The sequence below is a fragment of the Scatophagus argus genome, chromosome 7 (assembly GCF_020382885.2).
Source record: "Scatophagus argus isolate fScaArg1 chromosome 7, fScaArg1.pri, whole genome shotgun sequence".
NCBI lineage: Eukaryota > Metazoa > Chordata > Actinopteri > Scatophagidae > Scatophagus > Scatophagus argus.
In genome coordinates, this window is record NC_058499.1 from 1,360,383 (window position 1) to 1,375,967 (window position 15,585).

Below are 15,585 nucleotides of genomic sequence, written 5' to 3' on the forward strand. Positions count from 1 at the left end.
CAGCTGGTGGCATTTAATGTGTCCTAGAGGACTTGTCCTTTACCTTTTGTCTCTCCTCTAAGATGCCATCCACCAGTGCAGTGATGAGTCTGTGTCTCCGAGCGAGAGGACGCTGGCCTGTCTGCCTCTTCACACCAACCTCATCTTCCTCTTCAAACTGCTGGAGAGGTGAGCCGGCTGCGCTATGAGGGGTTTTAACTCTTCTGTTGTAGAAACTGTGTGCAACACTCTCTAAGTTTAAAGGAATGGAGCGTGTCTTTGTGTTCTTACACCAGTGTTAAATTAACATTGTGTGGAAACTTGATGGGACAGATGGGATTTGTTTTTGTGTGCAGTAATACATGTGAAAGCAGATTGTTTTAATTCACAACTTACTGCTTATGTGTATTTTTAGTAGAGGCTTTTAGTTGTAAGATAAAATCTTTTCTGTAACTCAGTCGTTCCTGCGGAGTCCGTAAAGACGCTGATGTTGTGTCCCTGCAGGTTTGACGACGGCGTTGTTCTGTGCGAGTCTCTGTTGGAGTTCTGTCCTGAGTCCTGCGCTCTGAGAGACGCTCTGGCCGACCTCCACATCGTGAAAGGAAACGGCGATCAGGCTGTCAGCATGTGGCTTCACGCTCTGGCTGAGTGTCCCAACAACGCTGAGGTCTTCTATCACTCATGCAAGTTCCTCATGGCGCAGGTGAGTGTACCAATGCTAATCCAATGAATTGAAAGTGTGACTGTTTTTGTGCAGAAATCATGTGGGAACTGAGCTGAATACAGACTGAAACAGCAGAGCATGTACAGAGAAGGTGATTTCAGAGATCACTTACAGAGAGCTGATTCCACTCATTGTGACTGCACAGCTGGTCTTCTCTGACACAGACACACAGAAACAAGTCAGCAGCTTCTCTCACTGCAGTCTGAATCTGATAGTTAAACAGATCCACTGCAGTGCAAGTGAACACGCTGAATGTTCATCGTGATTCTGTTTGTTCCCGTTGTCTTGTGCGACAGGAGAAGTCGAGCGCCATCGCTCCTCTGTTCAGAGGATTCGTCCTGAGTCTCTTTGAGGACGAGCAGAGTCAGAAGAAACCCGTGGACGTCCTGCGGTACGTCGCGTGATACATGTGGTGAAAATGAGTCACTGGGATGAACAATGAAACACACTCACTTTGCCGTTGTTCTTCCTCCCATCAGACACATCCTCGGCTTTCCCACTGAGGAGCTCCTGAGAGGTCCGATCATCAAGGAGCTTCAGGAGCAGCTCAGTCAGCAGATGCCTTTCCTCCACCTCATCCACTGGTGTGTCTGTGTGTGCGCGCTGATATGTTTATTGTATATTTAGCCCCAGCCCATCGAACATGAGCCCCAGTTACCCCAGGATATTTGATGGACAGTTTTTATTCCAGACTCCTCATAGGCCAACCAGAAAATCTGCTCAATCTGTTAGTTTGATCAGGAAACATTTTATGTGGTGTTGTTTTCTTCAGTGTCAAAATAATCCAGTGACAGTTGATGGCTGCTCACTCTCAACTTTTTCCGGTGATCATTTGGAACCAAAGTCTGCAGTAGTGATTGAGAGGTGTAGCCGCAGTATCAACTTCCCGCCCACACACCCGTCTGAGCCAATCAGGAGCAGCACTCAGCTGTCACTCATGATGCTTTAGTCCCTTTTGATAACATCAAGTAACTAATTAAAACCAAACTTATCAGAAAAATGAACACTTCATCAGTGTGATAAGAACTGCCTTAAATGTTACAAACCTTCTTTGGGAAAAGACGGATGTCGTATTGATTTATTGATTTGATTCTTTTGACAACCTAATTGGATGTAAATCCCTGAGGTTCTCGTGTGCCTGTTGTTGTTGTTGCTGCAGTCGCTGGCAGTGGCTGCACGGCTCTGTGGACAACACGGTGGACGCCTTTGAGAGAGCGCTGGGGTCACCCATACAGCTGGAAGAGCTCCACCAACTGTGGATGGAGTGAGTGTCACCTGCTGTGTTGTCATGTTCCAGTCAGAGTGATTTTAATGCATGTGGTAATAAGAAAGAGATCAGAGAGGACTTCATTCCTTAAGTGTTGTAAAATAACTGTATACACAGCAGCAGGTCTTATGTAATGTGCATTAAATCATTAAACTGACAGGAGATCATCTTTATTGAAGGAGGTCTCACTCTGTTGTTACAGAGTGGATCTTCTTCACTCATAGATGATCTTTGACGAGTTCAAACACATTAATATTAATTACTAATAGCTGACAGGAGATGTTTGTTATTTGAACAGATGAGAAGCTGCTACCTGAAAATGTTTTGTACTCAGTTAACAGACTCTGTGTGTGTGTGTGTGTGTCTGTGTGTGTCTGTGTGTGTGTATGTGTGTGTGTGCCTCAACAGTTACCTGCTGTTCATCAGCAGTCAGCAAGCCCCCGCTCAGGCCAACAGTCAGTCCAAACTGTTCTCAGATCTGGTCTGTCGCTGTCTGAGCACGGTCCCGTCTCGACTTGAGGTTCCCTTCAACCCAGCAGAGTTCTGGAGCTGCTACCGCTTCCACAATAAGGCAAGACTGTGTGTGTGTGTGTGTGTGTGTGTGTGTCTGTGTGTGTGTGTGGGTGGGGGGGGGCTCAGAGACGAGACGGCTCAGCTGCTGGTAGCTGCTAAAAATGGTTGTTTGTTGGTTGGCTCTGCAGGTGGTGAATCTTTACCTGAGCTGTCTGCCGCAGTCCCAGCATGCACCTGTCCTGCAGAGACTGAGATATTCCATGCCCAACAACACTGAACTGGGCCTGAGGTACACACACACACACACACACACACACACAGAATAAACATCAGGATGGTGTTGATCAGCTGTGTAGTTGTGACCTCAGCGACTCGCAGCAGGTAAACGCTGTGTGATGTAAGTCAGCGGCGTTTCCTGGCGGTCACGTGCACCAGCTGCTGTAAGCAGCAGGCGGGCTGGTAGCTGAATGGTCTCAGGGACAGTTTCGTTGTTTTCGGTGCTTTCTAAGTTGACTTGTTGCTGCACAGGTTGCTGCATCAAGAGTGGCAGGATGGAAACATTGAGCACCTGAAGTTCCAGGCCAGGATGTTGAGCGGTAACTCTCCAGAGTGTTTGGCCTACTGGAAAATGTGAGTGCAATGAAAAGCAAGGTGACAGAAACAAACACTGATGTGATGAAAATCCCCCGAACACAACTCACAGCCTCATGTGTCTGTGAGTTGTCTAAAGATCCTTTGGATGGGGAGGTGTTGTGTGCAACTGAATGCTGCTGCTCACACGGCGGCCGTCAAATGAAGTAATCTGTTGTGTCAGTATCACAGTGTTTTAAATGAAACCCATCCTTAGTGTTGCGAGACGGACCAACATGTTGGTTTCAGTCTGAACATGAGATCTGATGAATGATGTGACGCACCAGAAGGAGATGGAAACGTCTTTTATGACAGGCTGTTTGTTTCTCGGCAGAGCGATAGCTGTGGAGAGGGAGCTAAAGGAGCGATCTGAGGTGAGTTAGTCATGTGACAGTCAACAACAGGAAGTTCAGTCAGTTACATTTCTGTCACATATACTTAGTCGAGAACAGGTTTAATTCAAAACAGTCTGAAACTCAGAGAGGTTTGGCAGGAAGTCTGAAATCTGTTTTCTCCGCCCCCACTGTTGGTCGTTGTAAATTATTACTGAATCTGATTTCTTCCTCTGCAGGTTTTATGCCACCTGTAATGTGTAAAGTGGCTGTGTAGCTACTGTTTGTTCAGTTACAGCCTGACTAAACCTCTGACTTCATCCACTCTTTGTTTTTTTTGTCTCACTGACACGATGCTCTGGCATCTGGTATGTTTTTTTTTCTCCCCTCCCTCTTTTATTTTATATTTTTTCTTTTGTAGGTGCGACTTCTCTATCAGCAGGCCCTCCACAACCTTCCACTGTGTGCTGCCCTGTGGAAAGATGTAATTTACTTCCTTCACTTTGTCTTCAACAAACACATAATTCACAGAACTTGTTTACACTCGGTCACTTCATGTGTCTCAGGCCCATCGATTTCTGTATGAAACAATTCAACCGTTTGATCCAGCTTTGACTGTCCCAACTGAGGACACTGAAGCTGTCTTAACACAGTTAGCAGCGATGCTAACGGCCCACTGCTAACTGCCAGCAGCTTTCTGTAGCTTAAAACAGGAGGTCATCACTAACTGTTATTATTTTTCCTTTCTGACGTGCTGCTGAAGATTCGTTCACTGTAAAGTCGCTGTGTGTGTGTGTGTGTGTGTGTGTGTGTGTGTGTGTGTGGCTGCTGCAGACTTGTGTAGTGTAGTGTATGTAGTGATTGTTGATCAGTTAACTGTGAGATGTATAAAGTTGGACTGAAGAGACACCTGAAGTGACACAGTGAGCGTCTGTGTTGTTTTACGTCACACCTGGATACACACCTGTTCACCTGCTGCCCTCCCCCGCCCTCCCTCTCCTCCCCACCTCACCCCCACTCGTTCTGCTCTTTTCTGTCCTCCCCCTCCGCTCCTCTCTGTCCTGTCCCCTCCCCCTCCCTCCCCCCTGCAGCGACTGCTGTTTGAGGCAGCAGAAAGCGGACAGACAGACAGACTGACGAGGCTGCTGGACAGGTGTCAGCAGGTGGGAGTGAGTCTCAGTGAGTGATCAGACAGAAGATCAATCAGTGACGTCCATCAGCTGCACAATAAACTCACAATAAAATCAGAATCAATAAACCAATCAGCAATAGATGTTTGAGTGAGAGCAGACAGATGAGACGAGGTAAGACAGACAGACAGTCAGATGTCCCCCCACCACCTCCTCCAGGACACCACGGACCCCCTCCAGGTGTCTGGAGCTGCTTAAATCACATCATGTACGTAAGTATCGAGCTGCTGCTGGGTGACAGTGTTGCTTTGTTCTCTTCATGTCCTCCTTTTTGTTTCTGTCATTTTCATTTGGATTTCATTTCCTCCCTTTTTGTTTTTAATTTCCCTGATGGGGGGGGTTAGTGTGTGTGTGTGTGTGTGTGTGTGAGGGGGGGGGAGTTGTGGCTGGGACGGACCATTACGGCTCACTGTGGTGTTTACCCCCCCTTCCCCAGTCTGTGTTTTAAAGATGTCCTTCCTTTGTCTCCTGAGGAGAAACAAAGACTTTTATTTTGTTAAACTGATCAAAGAAAAACTTTTTGAATATTGATCTGTGTGGAGCACGGCCCCCCGCTGCGTTAGTGTTTTCTATTTGGTGTCGTCGGTCTGAACGTGAGCGAGAAAGAGAGGGACTGCCTCAGAGACTGACCCACGTCCAGACCAGGACCACTGCTAGAGACAGTCAGGACCTCGCTAACGTGCTCTCATGTGCAATTTGTCTTTTTTCTTTTTTGTCAAAATTCTAATGATGAAAGAGTATTAGCAAGGAGGGGAGACGAGTCCTTCCACTGATGTTATTTTTCATATGTTGGATTTAAATGTTATTAAATTATTTTCTAAGGATAAGAAACTGTCTCTGGGTTTTCATTGTGTCACAAGAGTCTCAGTGTTGTCCGTCGTTTGCTTTTTAAGGTGTCAGAAATCTGAAGACACTCGATCACAAGTGAGGGAAAGCAGAAGAAAGCAAAGTGTGAGCGTTTGTTAGATTAAAGATTAAATCTGAGGATGATTTCAGCAGAACTTCACACGTTGAGCTGCACAGCTCAGTGATCAGTTGGTTTCTTCTGTGTGTGTGATGACAAAATGAAACAAGCAGTAAAATCAATGAAAGCACGACAGAAAGAGGAAGAGTCTGATGTTACTACCGTCTTTATTATCAAATGCAGGCAGAAAATAATGAATCAAACAAACATGCAAATAAAACCTATTTCTGCTATTCAGTTGAGCCTCGGAAAACTTCTTCTACGGTGGCTGAGGGAGCTCATTAAACTACAGGCTGACAAAATGTACAAAACATGAAAAGATCTGAGAGTAAATGTGATGAAGGAGAAAAGCTGTAATCTAAACTGCTCACTGAAGGTGGACTGCGGGGCTCAGCCTGAACGGGGTCTCGAGTCAGACGTCCCACAGCTGAAGGCGTTGGGGGTCCACCTAAGCCCCGAGGCCTGGGCCAGTAAGAACTTTGAGGAAATCCCAAAGCAGATCCCAGTGTGGGGCAGGACTTCAACTGATGACTTTATTTTTTTTATCATCGATTAATCGTTTAGTCTTTAAAATGTCCGATTGTTTCTTTTGTCCACCCAACAGTCCAGAACCCAAAGACTCTGAGTTTACTGTCATAAATGACCGAAACAATTCACAATACTTGGTGATCGTTTTCTGCTGATTGTCTTAACGGATGAACTGTGTGAGTCTGTGTCTGGTCTTTACCAGGACAGGGTTTCTCTGGTGGACTCGCGAATTCTGGGAAGAAGTTTTGAGCTGGCGACTCGGCCGTCCAGGCGTGACAGGGTTCAGGGCAGGTGGACCCTGACTTATTTGTTTGTGAGGAGGAGGGAGGTTTAAGCGGCATGGCGCCCTCTCCGGTTAGATGTCATTTCTTCCTGAGGGCAGCGACGGATCACGTGGGTCATAGCCAGGAAACAGGAAGTGTTAAGGAGCATCAGAGCTGAGTGTGTGAGAAGAAAAGAAGCCGAACACAAACTGATCTTCTGCATCGCAATCAGAAGACAAACCGTCAGAGTGAAGCTGCAGCCGAGAGAACAGCTGATCTGAGCGCAGCTCTTCGTCCAGGCTCTGCTCTCAAGAACCACCACCATCATGACGAAGACCTCAGAGGAGAGACACAGGAGGAGCAGTCCGGATCCGGGATCGGCGTGTGTGCTGATGGTGCTGCAGCCGGAGAGAGCGGCGAGGACCCGGAGCCAGCAGAGGAGCACGAGGAGGCGCTGGGAGGAGAGGAGGAGGGAGACCACGGAGACGAGGAGCAGGAAGGAAACGCTGACCTGAAGCAGCCACAGAGACGAGTCCAGACAGGATGTTGACGGAGCTGCAGGAGGAGACAACAACAAGTGTTTACATGAATGACTCAAACACTGAAGCTGATTTTACTGCACGAGTCAACTGAAAACGTGAGGTCTTATTCGTTCACTGTGTTTGCTGTTCAAACAAACAAAAATTACAAATAAACATAAACCAGCTGCAGCTTCACTGTGGCAGACAAGCACTGAATCATTTCTTTATTCAAATCTCATCAAATCCCATGACTTCCATCTCAGAACTATCAGCAGAAGTGAACGAGCTTTTGTCACTTCCTGTCTGGACTGCAGCAGCGTCTTTGATGAGGGGTCATGGCACTGCAGGTTGGGGTTTCACCGTCAGACTTACAGTCCACAGCGTCCCCCTGCAGAGACACACGGCAGCAGGCGAACCGCAGCTCCGACGTGCTGCAAAACAAAACACAGCCAGCCAATCACAGCAAGTCCACGTGGATACAGACAGGAAGTGACGCTGTTACCTGACCGTGTGCTGTTACCTGTGCTGGTGTGACACGCTCAGCTCTTTCAGGCGTGTGAGACTCTGCAGCCCGGACGGAGACAGGCGGCTGACGGAGACAAGGTCTGTCATGAGGAACAGTGTGTATGAACAGGTTTAGTCTACATGATGAGGACTGTGGAGGCTTACAGAGTCCGGAGGTCAGGCAGCAGCTGGAGGGACGCGTAGTCCACCGTGTGGACTGGATTGTTCTGGATGTGTCTGTCCAGAAGAAAATCAGCACACACGTTCAACACATGACAGTACAAAATATTGTTTGGACGCGACAGTGAGGACCTTCAGCTACTGCATCACAAAGGCCATAAATTAGTTTTCAAAAAGATGAAGCCGAAAGCACCCACATGGTCTCGATGGAGGGATTTCCTGTGAAGGCGTTTTCTGGAACCACTGAGATGCAGTTGTTCTGAAGGTTCCTGCAGGAGAAACAACGTCTTTTAATAGTTCTTACTGAAACCTAAAGAGCAGCCCTAAAGCGGGAAAACCAGGGGAAGGTTCTGTTCACATCAGTCAAAATCATCCGAGCATCAACGTGTCACACTCTCATATTTAGGACTGACATTTTGTCTTTATGATTTGACTAATCTGCGTGTTTCACGTGAGAGTGACAGTCCAGTAAAGGTGAAAACAGATCAGTTATTGATCCGTGTTGGTCATCGGGTTGTGGGAGGAGCTCTTGGACCTGAAAGACCTGATCAGGAACAGCTCGGAGCTCAGAGCTGCTGGACTTCTGCTCAAACACCAGATGGCAGTAGAGGCCAATTTAAAGGAAACTAAAAACCAAAAACAGCAGCCTTCAGAATAAAACTGTATGCACTGAGAGGACACGCACTCTGATGTACTGTATGTGTACTGTAATACACAAACACTCTGATGTACTGTGATACACATACACTCTGATGTACTGTGATACACACACTCCGTGATGTACTGTGATACACACACGCCGTGATGTACTGTGATACACATACACTCTGATGTACTGTGATACACACACTCCGTGATGTACTGTGATACACACACGCCGTGATGTACTGTGATACACACACTCTGTGATGTACTGTGATACACACACGCCGTGATGTACTGTGATACACACACGCCGTGATGTACTGTGATACACACACTCCGTGATGTACTGTGATACACACACTCCGTGATGTACTGTGATACACACACTCCGTGATGTACTGTGATACACACACTCTGATGTACTGTGATACACACACTCTGTGATGTACTGTAAGTACTAGAAGGCTGCTCTGCTCCTCGGCCGACTGGCTCACAGGAAGTTGAAGGCTGTTGGTGTAAGTCTGCCATTGCTTCATTTTATTTAACTATTTTTCCGTGTGTGATCTGTGCCGCCGTCGCTGCATCCTGGGCTCAGCATCGCCAAAATGACTGTGGTTTGACGAAACACAGACAAGCCGGAACGTCCCCTCTGCTGCACCGGGGTGACACTGGGTTCATCCAGAACCTGGTCTGCCCACGTGAGACTTCGTCCTCAGTCACTCAACTTCATTCACTGTCCACGGGGTCTGAGGTGTCTCTGTTCTGATCTGGAAGTTCACCTTTGTGCCTGTCCCGCCTCTGGTCCGGACTCTGTGGTCTCCCTGCACTACACTGTCGGGGTCTGGACCTGGGTGAGGACACTACCTTTTGTCCTCCTGGGTGTTGGGACTGGATCAACACGTGGCCTGAGGCCGTGGGTCATTTTAGCTGGACTACCTTCCACTGTGCTGCCCCGAGACCCAAAAACCCTGTGAACATCAGGACTCCTGACATCCTGAATGTGTGTGTGTGTGTGTGTGTGTGTGTGTGTGTGTGTGCTCACAGCTCTCTCAGGTTCCTCAGACGTCTGATGGCTGCAGGAAGACGTTTGATCCTGTTGAAGCTCAGGTCTCTGCAGAGACACAAGACTTCACGTCACGTTGCGTCTAACAACACGGATACAAAGATCAGTTCAAATATTAAAATATGATCAATCACATCACAGCTGATCGGTCGGCCTGATGGAAGAGCCAGTTCAATAAGAATAATCAATAATCCTGCAGATAACAGAAGTTCACACGATGAAATCATAAAACCATCTCATCTGCTGCTCACATTTCAACTCGGTGTCTAAGTTCAAACTAGTAAAATCCAAAAATAATATTAATGAATGTATAAGTGAATAAAAACAAGTGAATAAATATGAAAAAGTTGTTTGTGAACACGTTTGTCGACTCTACAGATGAGAGGCTAACAGTTTCCTCGACTTTCTGCTGTCGTAAAATTAAAATAGAGAGCAGGATTTTTTTTTCTTTATCTAAATGTTTTGTCCTTTTTATGTTTAATTCATTTAAATTAAAGCTACCACAATAAGATTTAAGGACTACGAGTTAATGTCACCTTTCAGTGTTTGTGAACTTCAAATAATTTTACAGTAAAAATCCGTTAAAACTCAGATTTGTTTAGTGATGCAGATTTATTCACTTCTTCTTCTTCTTCTTCTTCTTCTTCTTCTTGTGTGTTTGGCTGCGTGTGTGTAAAATTCACTTTGGAACTTGTGATAATGAAGTTTTGGGATGCAGAGGAAGGATTTTATGGCGCCCTCAGAGTCTTTGAAGAGATAAAATGGCTGCAGCGTGTCGGCCTGCAGACTTCTGGTCTTGAGCTGAGACACAAAGAGACCGCAGGCGGGCGGATCTATCTCACACAGCTCTACGTAGGAACAGACCAGTCTAGATAAAAGCCAGCCAGGCGCCACACTGTACACACACACTTTACATAACTGATCTGCATCTTTTCAAATTAACAGCTCCTTTAGTCACTAACAGGTGCGGAGGAAAGAATTTCGATTCAGTAGAAATACTACAAAACAAAACTGCTTTGTTACAACTTCAAGCTCTGTGTTGAATAATGTCAAGCATATTTAACAGTAACTCAGTATCACAAGTATATTGTATTATGTAATATCTGATCTGAAAGTAACAGCAGTTATTTAACGTGTCTTTACTGTTGGTAATTAACTCTTTGTTCTTTATGTTTTTACATAAAATCTTCATCTATAAACTAAACTGTAGCTTTCTGATAAATGCAGTGCAGTGAAAAGCACAGTATTTAGTAAGTATACGTATAAAGTAACAAATAGTAAGTACGTCAAAAGTGTGTGATGTTACTCAGCAAACACAACTGATTTGATTTGATTTGATGTGATTTAATTTGATTTAATTTGATTTAATTTGATTTAATTTGATTTAATTTGATGTGATTTGATTTGATGTGATTTAATTTGATTTGATGTGATTTGATTTGATTTGATGTGATTTGATTTGATTTAATTTGATTTAATTTGATGTGATTTGATGTGATTTGATTTGATTTAATTTGATTTAATTTGATGTGATTTGATTTGATTTGATTTAATTTGATGTGATTTGATGTGATTTGATTTGATTTAATTTGATGTGATTTGATTTGATTTGATTTGATGTGATTTGATGTGATTTGATTTGATTTGATTTGATTTGATTTGATTTGATTTGATTTGATTTGATTTGATTTGATGTGATTTAATTTGATTTGGCTCGTGTGGTTCTCTTTCTTCCTTCTCATGAAAATTAGATTTTGTGTTGCACATTGAAGTGACTGAAAAATAAATTAACAAAAAACAACAACCAAAAAAATCCCTCAAAACATTATTATAAAGAAAATCAGCCTGATGCAGACAAACAAATGAAACCTTTTGAAATAAAAACAGGATGAAAACTTTCCCGCGGTTCAGTTCAGTTTATTTCAGACTGACTTCGTACAAAACGTCTCGCTGCGTCTCGTCAACACCGAAGCTGCAGAATGTGGTCACCGCGAGACGGCGGTCCGTTTGGGTTAAACTTCCGTGAAGACAAACACGCATCGAGATTTTAGAAAAATCAAAAGAAAGAGCGGCAGATGTGAGGATTGTTTGTGCGTGCGTCACAGACGAGACCGGGCTGCGATACGCGTCAGCGCGCTTTGTTTTCCCGCAGACAGTGAAGGGAACACGTAGCAGGAGCAGATGAGTGTGACCACACACCGAGAGGCCGTTTGAACTGCACTGGTGGCTCACTTAGAGGACGAAAGCTGCACGGCTTCGGGTTCCTCACTGACTCACAGCACAAGAACTCCGAGAAGAGCAGAACTTCAGCCCAGCAGAGTCTCGTTTCTGAGGCTTTTCGTCACTTCTCACACGTCGAAAGTGGACGAACAAAAACATGACGCGCATTTTTATGTTCTGTCTGTTTTTAGCTTGAGTCGTTTTAGGTTCTTGTTAGTTTAACTTCCGGCTCGTTTCTGAAATCCTGAACGAGATTCAAGAAAGAAGTTAAACTGTCTGATTTTCTGATTCAAAACATCACGAACAAATTATTTAAAAACTACTAAAAAAAGACTAAAAATTCATTGAAACGCTTCAGTTTGTCTCAACATCAACGAGCTTCAGTTTCTGTATTTTCACATTTAACAACAACAATAACAATAATAATATGGAAAAACCAAACACCAAATACGACAAAACTCTGTAAATGTTCAGAAAAAATAACAATAATAATCATAATGATAATAATATATAATAATTAATGTTTACCATGAAACAAATACATTTTTACAAACAATTAAAGCTTAGATTCACTCAGAAAATCTAACGTTCTGTTTTATGTGAAACATAATTTAGTTTTTTTCAAGAAATGTCTCGGAATTTAACACAGTCACAAATAATAATAATAATAATTATTATTATTATTATTATTGTTATTATTATTACACTAATAGTAATACTACTACAACTAATAATAATTATAATAATTCAGGGTTTAAAGCAACATTTTGTGTATAAATGGCTGCTGTTCTTCTGTTTGCTATTGGCTGTATTTAAGGTGGACATTTAAGGTGGACTCACAGAGTCTCGAGGTTGTGCAGTCCGTCAAAACTCTTCCTGCCCAAAGTCTGGATGCGGTTGTCATGGAGAAACCTTCAGAAAAAGAAACGAAAACAGTAAATAAAACACAAGAGGATGCAGGCCACAACATGTCCTCCTTCTTCTTCTCTTTTCCTGTCCTCGTTTTTCTTTTTCAGTATTTTATTTTATTCCGCTTCCTGTTTCAATGTTTCATTGAGTGTTATTGTGAAAAAGCAAAAAGAAACTCGTTCGGCTTTTGGTTTGGGTTCAGATGACTCTTCTTTAAGGTCTGAGGGCCTTTGTCGTCATGGTAACAACCAGGGGACTCGTGGATGACGCTGGCCAAGGTGGTTGACTGAGGGTAGGAAACAGGAAGTGGAGCCCTGACCTCCTCCCTCTGTGCTAACCAGCTCACCTGGCTCTGACCACCAGGGGTCGCTGTCACCGAAACAGGTGAACCACAGGTGTGACAAAGAGCTACTCACAGCACCAGCAGCCGGCGGAGGGAGGCGAACGCTCGGTCGGGGACGTAGCTGATGTTGTTGACGGCCAGAGTCAGAGCCTGCAGCTCCGTCAGGCGGCTCAGAGCGAGAACAGGAACCTTCGTCAGGTCGTTGTCGTCCAGCCGCAGGTGACGCAGAGATGTCAGGCCCTTAAAGGAGGAGGCCGGCAGGCGGGAGATGAAGTTAGCATCCAGACGTCTGCGGGGAGAAAAGACAGGAAAACACATCAAGCCTGCAGACAGAAAACTGGGCGTAGAGAAGCTCGTCTGACCCTCGTTCAGGTTGTAACAAAGACCAAAACAAAAGACAGGATGAGCCTGGATGACTTGTGACATGAATCTGAAGCAAAGTTCCTGAATGTCCAGTTACGCTTTGATTTCTGCGTTTTTATCTGTTTGTTTTTATTTTACTCTGCTGTATGTTTTGTCTTCAGACCCGACTCCAGGCTGGACCAAACCAGGGACCACACGAGCTATACTTACACGCATTCATTTTACTCACAAGTTTTAAAAGCGCTTGAAAGCCGCATCACATCATCCTTCATTCTTCTTCTTTGGTTCCTCCGAGTGCAGTCGGCGTGGAGCGAAGTGCGAGCTCTGAGGTGTGTTTGTCGTTCCTGCATCAGGGAGGTCCTCGCATTCTTTGGCTGCATGGGAGTCATTTATGGTGCTGACAGGCGCAGCTCCTGACTCAACCACAAACCAGCAGCTGCCCACCACCCACCTCCACCCTCCACCCTCCACCCTCTGAGAGGTGTTAACTGTTGGCTACAGCAGTTGGACACGTGTTGCTCCAGGTGTTGGACTGGATTTCACCTGTCGGTTCAGCCACGCTGCTTCAGGTTTCCTGTGTGGACTTTCAGGAGGATCAAAACTAAATTCTCCTTCTTTTGTTCAGACATGAAGTGTAAAATCACTTTCTTTTTGTTTTTAAGTCCTTTTCTTCCTGTTTTCCTGATGGACATGGACGCACATCAGAGTGTCCTCTCAGCAAACCGGCCATGGAGCTCACAGCCTTTGTCAACGCTTCATCAAGTAGATTCACACAGAACACGCAGGACGTCTCAGAGGACACGCAGGACATCAGTGAGGACATGCAAGATGTCACTGAGGACACCCAGAACATTTCAGAGGACACACAGGACCTCTCAGAGGACACGTAGGACATCAGTGAGGACACACAGGACGTCTCAGAGGACTCGCAGGACGTCTCAGAGGACACCAGGACGTCTCAGAGGACTCGCAGGACATCTCAGAGAACACCAGGACGTCTCAGAGGACTCGCAGGACGTCTCAGAGGACATCAGGACGTGTCAGAGGACACCAGGACGTCTCAGAGGACACCAGGACGTCTCAGAGGACATGAGGACGTCTCCGTGTTCCTCAGCCGCTCACACAGTGAATGTGAACTTTGTGCCAAAAGCAGTAAAAACAGTCAGAGGCTGAAGGGAGAAGCGACTCGACAGCAGACCACAAACCGGATCAAAACCGGATTAAATATGAGATAAAAGTGGACGATGACACGTGGAGCTGACGATCGACCGTCCTGTGTTTTCCTTTCATTCAGAGTCACGCTGGTTTTGTGTTTCTTTTTCAGAAAAGTCAAGAAAAAACAACAAAAGTGAAAAATCAATAAATGTTTTGATGAACTGGTAATTAAAGACGTGTCCTTTGGAGTTCAAATCTTTTTTCTTTCTTTTCAGATGAGGATCAATTCGATCGATTCTGATTCACTTCTGTTGTTATCAGTCGCTTGTTAAACTCACTATTTTATTTTCATCTGAACTAAATTCTTGGATGAATTTTCTTCAGCATATTTTGTCAGCTGAAAAGGAGAATTAAATCAGCTTTCAGTGCTGATGTTTTTCCAAACTGAATTTTTCGTGGTTTGTCGTCTTTTTCTTTTCCTGAAGAGGAATAAACAAGACAAACAGTGTGGGCTCGTCTTCCTCCTGTTATTCTCTTCTGCTTCTTTTATTTTCTTTATTTGTTTATCACTTTTGTCCATCTCACCTCACTGTTTATCACGTTCCCACATCTTACAGAACTCTGCTGTGTCTCCGCGTTGGACGGACGTCCTGCTCTGCAACGTTTTAATGTGTAGAAATCACAAACGAGCTCCTGATCGGAGGAGACTGAAGGTTTGGTTCACTTTGTGCTCTGATTCTCCTCCGAAACGACACAATAAGTTTCACTCATTTAATTAAGTGCTAAAAGTTTACTGCACTTTGAGTAAAATGTGATTGTTCCACAGACCGAAGTGAGCTCTGCACCACCTTCACGAGCTCGTTTGGAGGACTTTGTCACACATTTCTGTACAAAACGTTTTGCTTCAGCTCGTTTCCTGTGTGAGTTTCACTGTGACTCTCAGGGTTTCTGTTGTTTCTGTTGTTTCTGCAGCTCAAAACGTCAAAATGTTGTTCTCTGAGAACCTGAACAAACTGCCGATTACAAAGCGAGTGAAGCAAAAGAGCGAGAGCTGTTCTCAGATCAGTGTGTACTCACAGGGAGGAGGTGAAGCCGCTCAGGCCGGAGGGAACCGACCTCAGACCCACGTTCACACAGTCGACGCGCTGCAGCCTGTGGACTCCTTCACACCTGCACACAGCCGGACAGTCGCCGCCTCCTTCAGGTGTCCCCAGCCAGGTGAGAAGGAGCAGCAGAAGGAGCTTCATCCCTGCGGAGGAGGTGGAGGAGGTGGAGGACAGAGCAGCAGCAGC

General features: G+C 45.1%; 2 protein-coding genes across 3 annotated transcripts in view; one reads left to right on the forward strand and one right to left on the reverse strand.

Annotated features, from left to right (window-relative positions):
* Positions 1-5,462, forward strand: part of LOC124062523 (zinc finger C3H1 domain-containing protein-like) — an 18,648-nt gene extending 13,186 nt beyond the window's left edge. The window contains exons 25-35 of one of the 2 annotated variants that reach the window (XM_046395351.1): positions 63-168; positions 484-682; positions 1,000-1,094; positions 1,183-1,287; positions 1,863-1,967; positions 2,379-2,541; positions 2,672-2,772; positions 3,012-3,113; positions 3,448-3,487; positions 3,867-3,929; positions 4,537-5,462. In XM_046395351.1, coding sequence (XP_046251307.1) covers positions 63-168; positions 484-682; positions 1,000-1,094; positions 1,183-1,287; positions 1,863-1,967; positions 2,379-2,541; positions 2,672-2,772; positions 3,012-3,113; positions 3,448-3,487; positions 3,867-3,929; positions 4,537-4,632 — 1,175 coding nt within the window. In that variant the 3' untranslated portion in view covers positions 4,633-5,462. The remainder of the gene's footprint in view (positions 1-62; positions 169-483; positions 683-999; positions 1,095-1,182; positions 1,288-1,862; positions 1,968-2,378; positions 2,542-2,671; positions 2,773-3,011; positions 3,114-3,447; positions 3,488-3,866; positions 3,930-4,536) is intronic. The other variant, XM_046395352.1, reaches the window with a different exon arrangement.
* Positions 5,463-5,758: 296 nt separating this feature from the next.
* Positions 5,759-15,585, reverse strand: LOC124062526 (leucine-rich repeat-containing G-protein coupled receptor 5-like). The gene is made up of 9 exons (XM_046395356.1): positions 15,371-15,585; positions 12,849-13,064; positions 12,364-12,435; positions 9,283-9,351; positions 7,793-7,864; positions 7,581-7,652; positions 7,432-7,500; positions 7,284-7,342; positions 5,759-6,945 (listed from the first exon to the last, which is right to left on the reverse strand). Exons 1-9 carry the CDS (start codon positions 15,538-15,540, stop codon positions 6,458-6,460), a joined length of 1,287 nt encoding a protein of 428 aa, XP_046251312.1. The 5' UTR covers positions 15,541-15,585; the 3' UTR covers positions 5,759-6,457.

Excerpts from the sequence above, each read along its gene's own strand:
- LOC124062526 (XM_046395356.1), bottom strand. The coding sequence starts at position 15,540 with ATGAAGCTCCTTCTGCTGCTCCTTCTCACCTGGCTGGGGACACCTGAA. Across the intron at positions 7,343-7,431 it reads AGCGTGTCACACCAGCACAG|CACGTCGGAGCTGCGGTTCG; the intron begins GTAACAGCACAC and ends TTTGTTTTGCAG. Across the intron at positions 6,946-7,283 it reads GCAGGGGGACGCTGTGGACT|CTCCGTCAACATCCTGTCTG; the intron begins GTAAGTCTGACG and ends CTCCTCCTGCAG.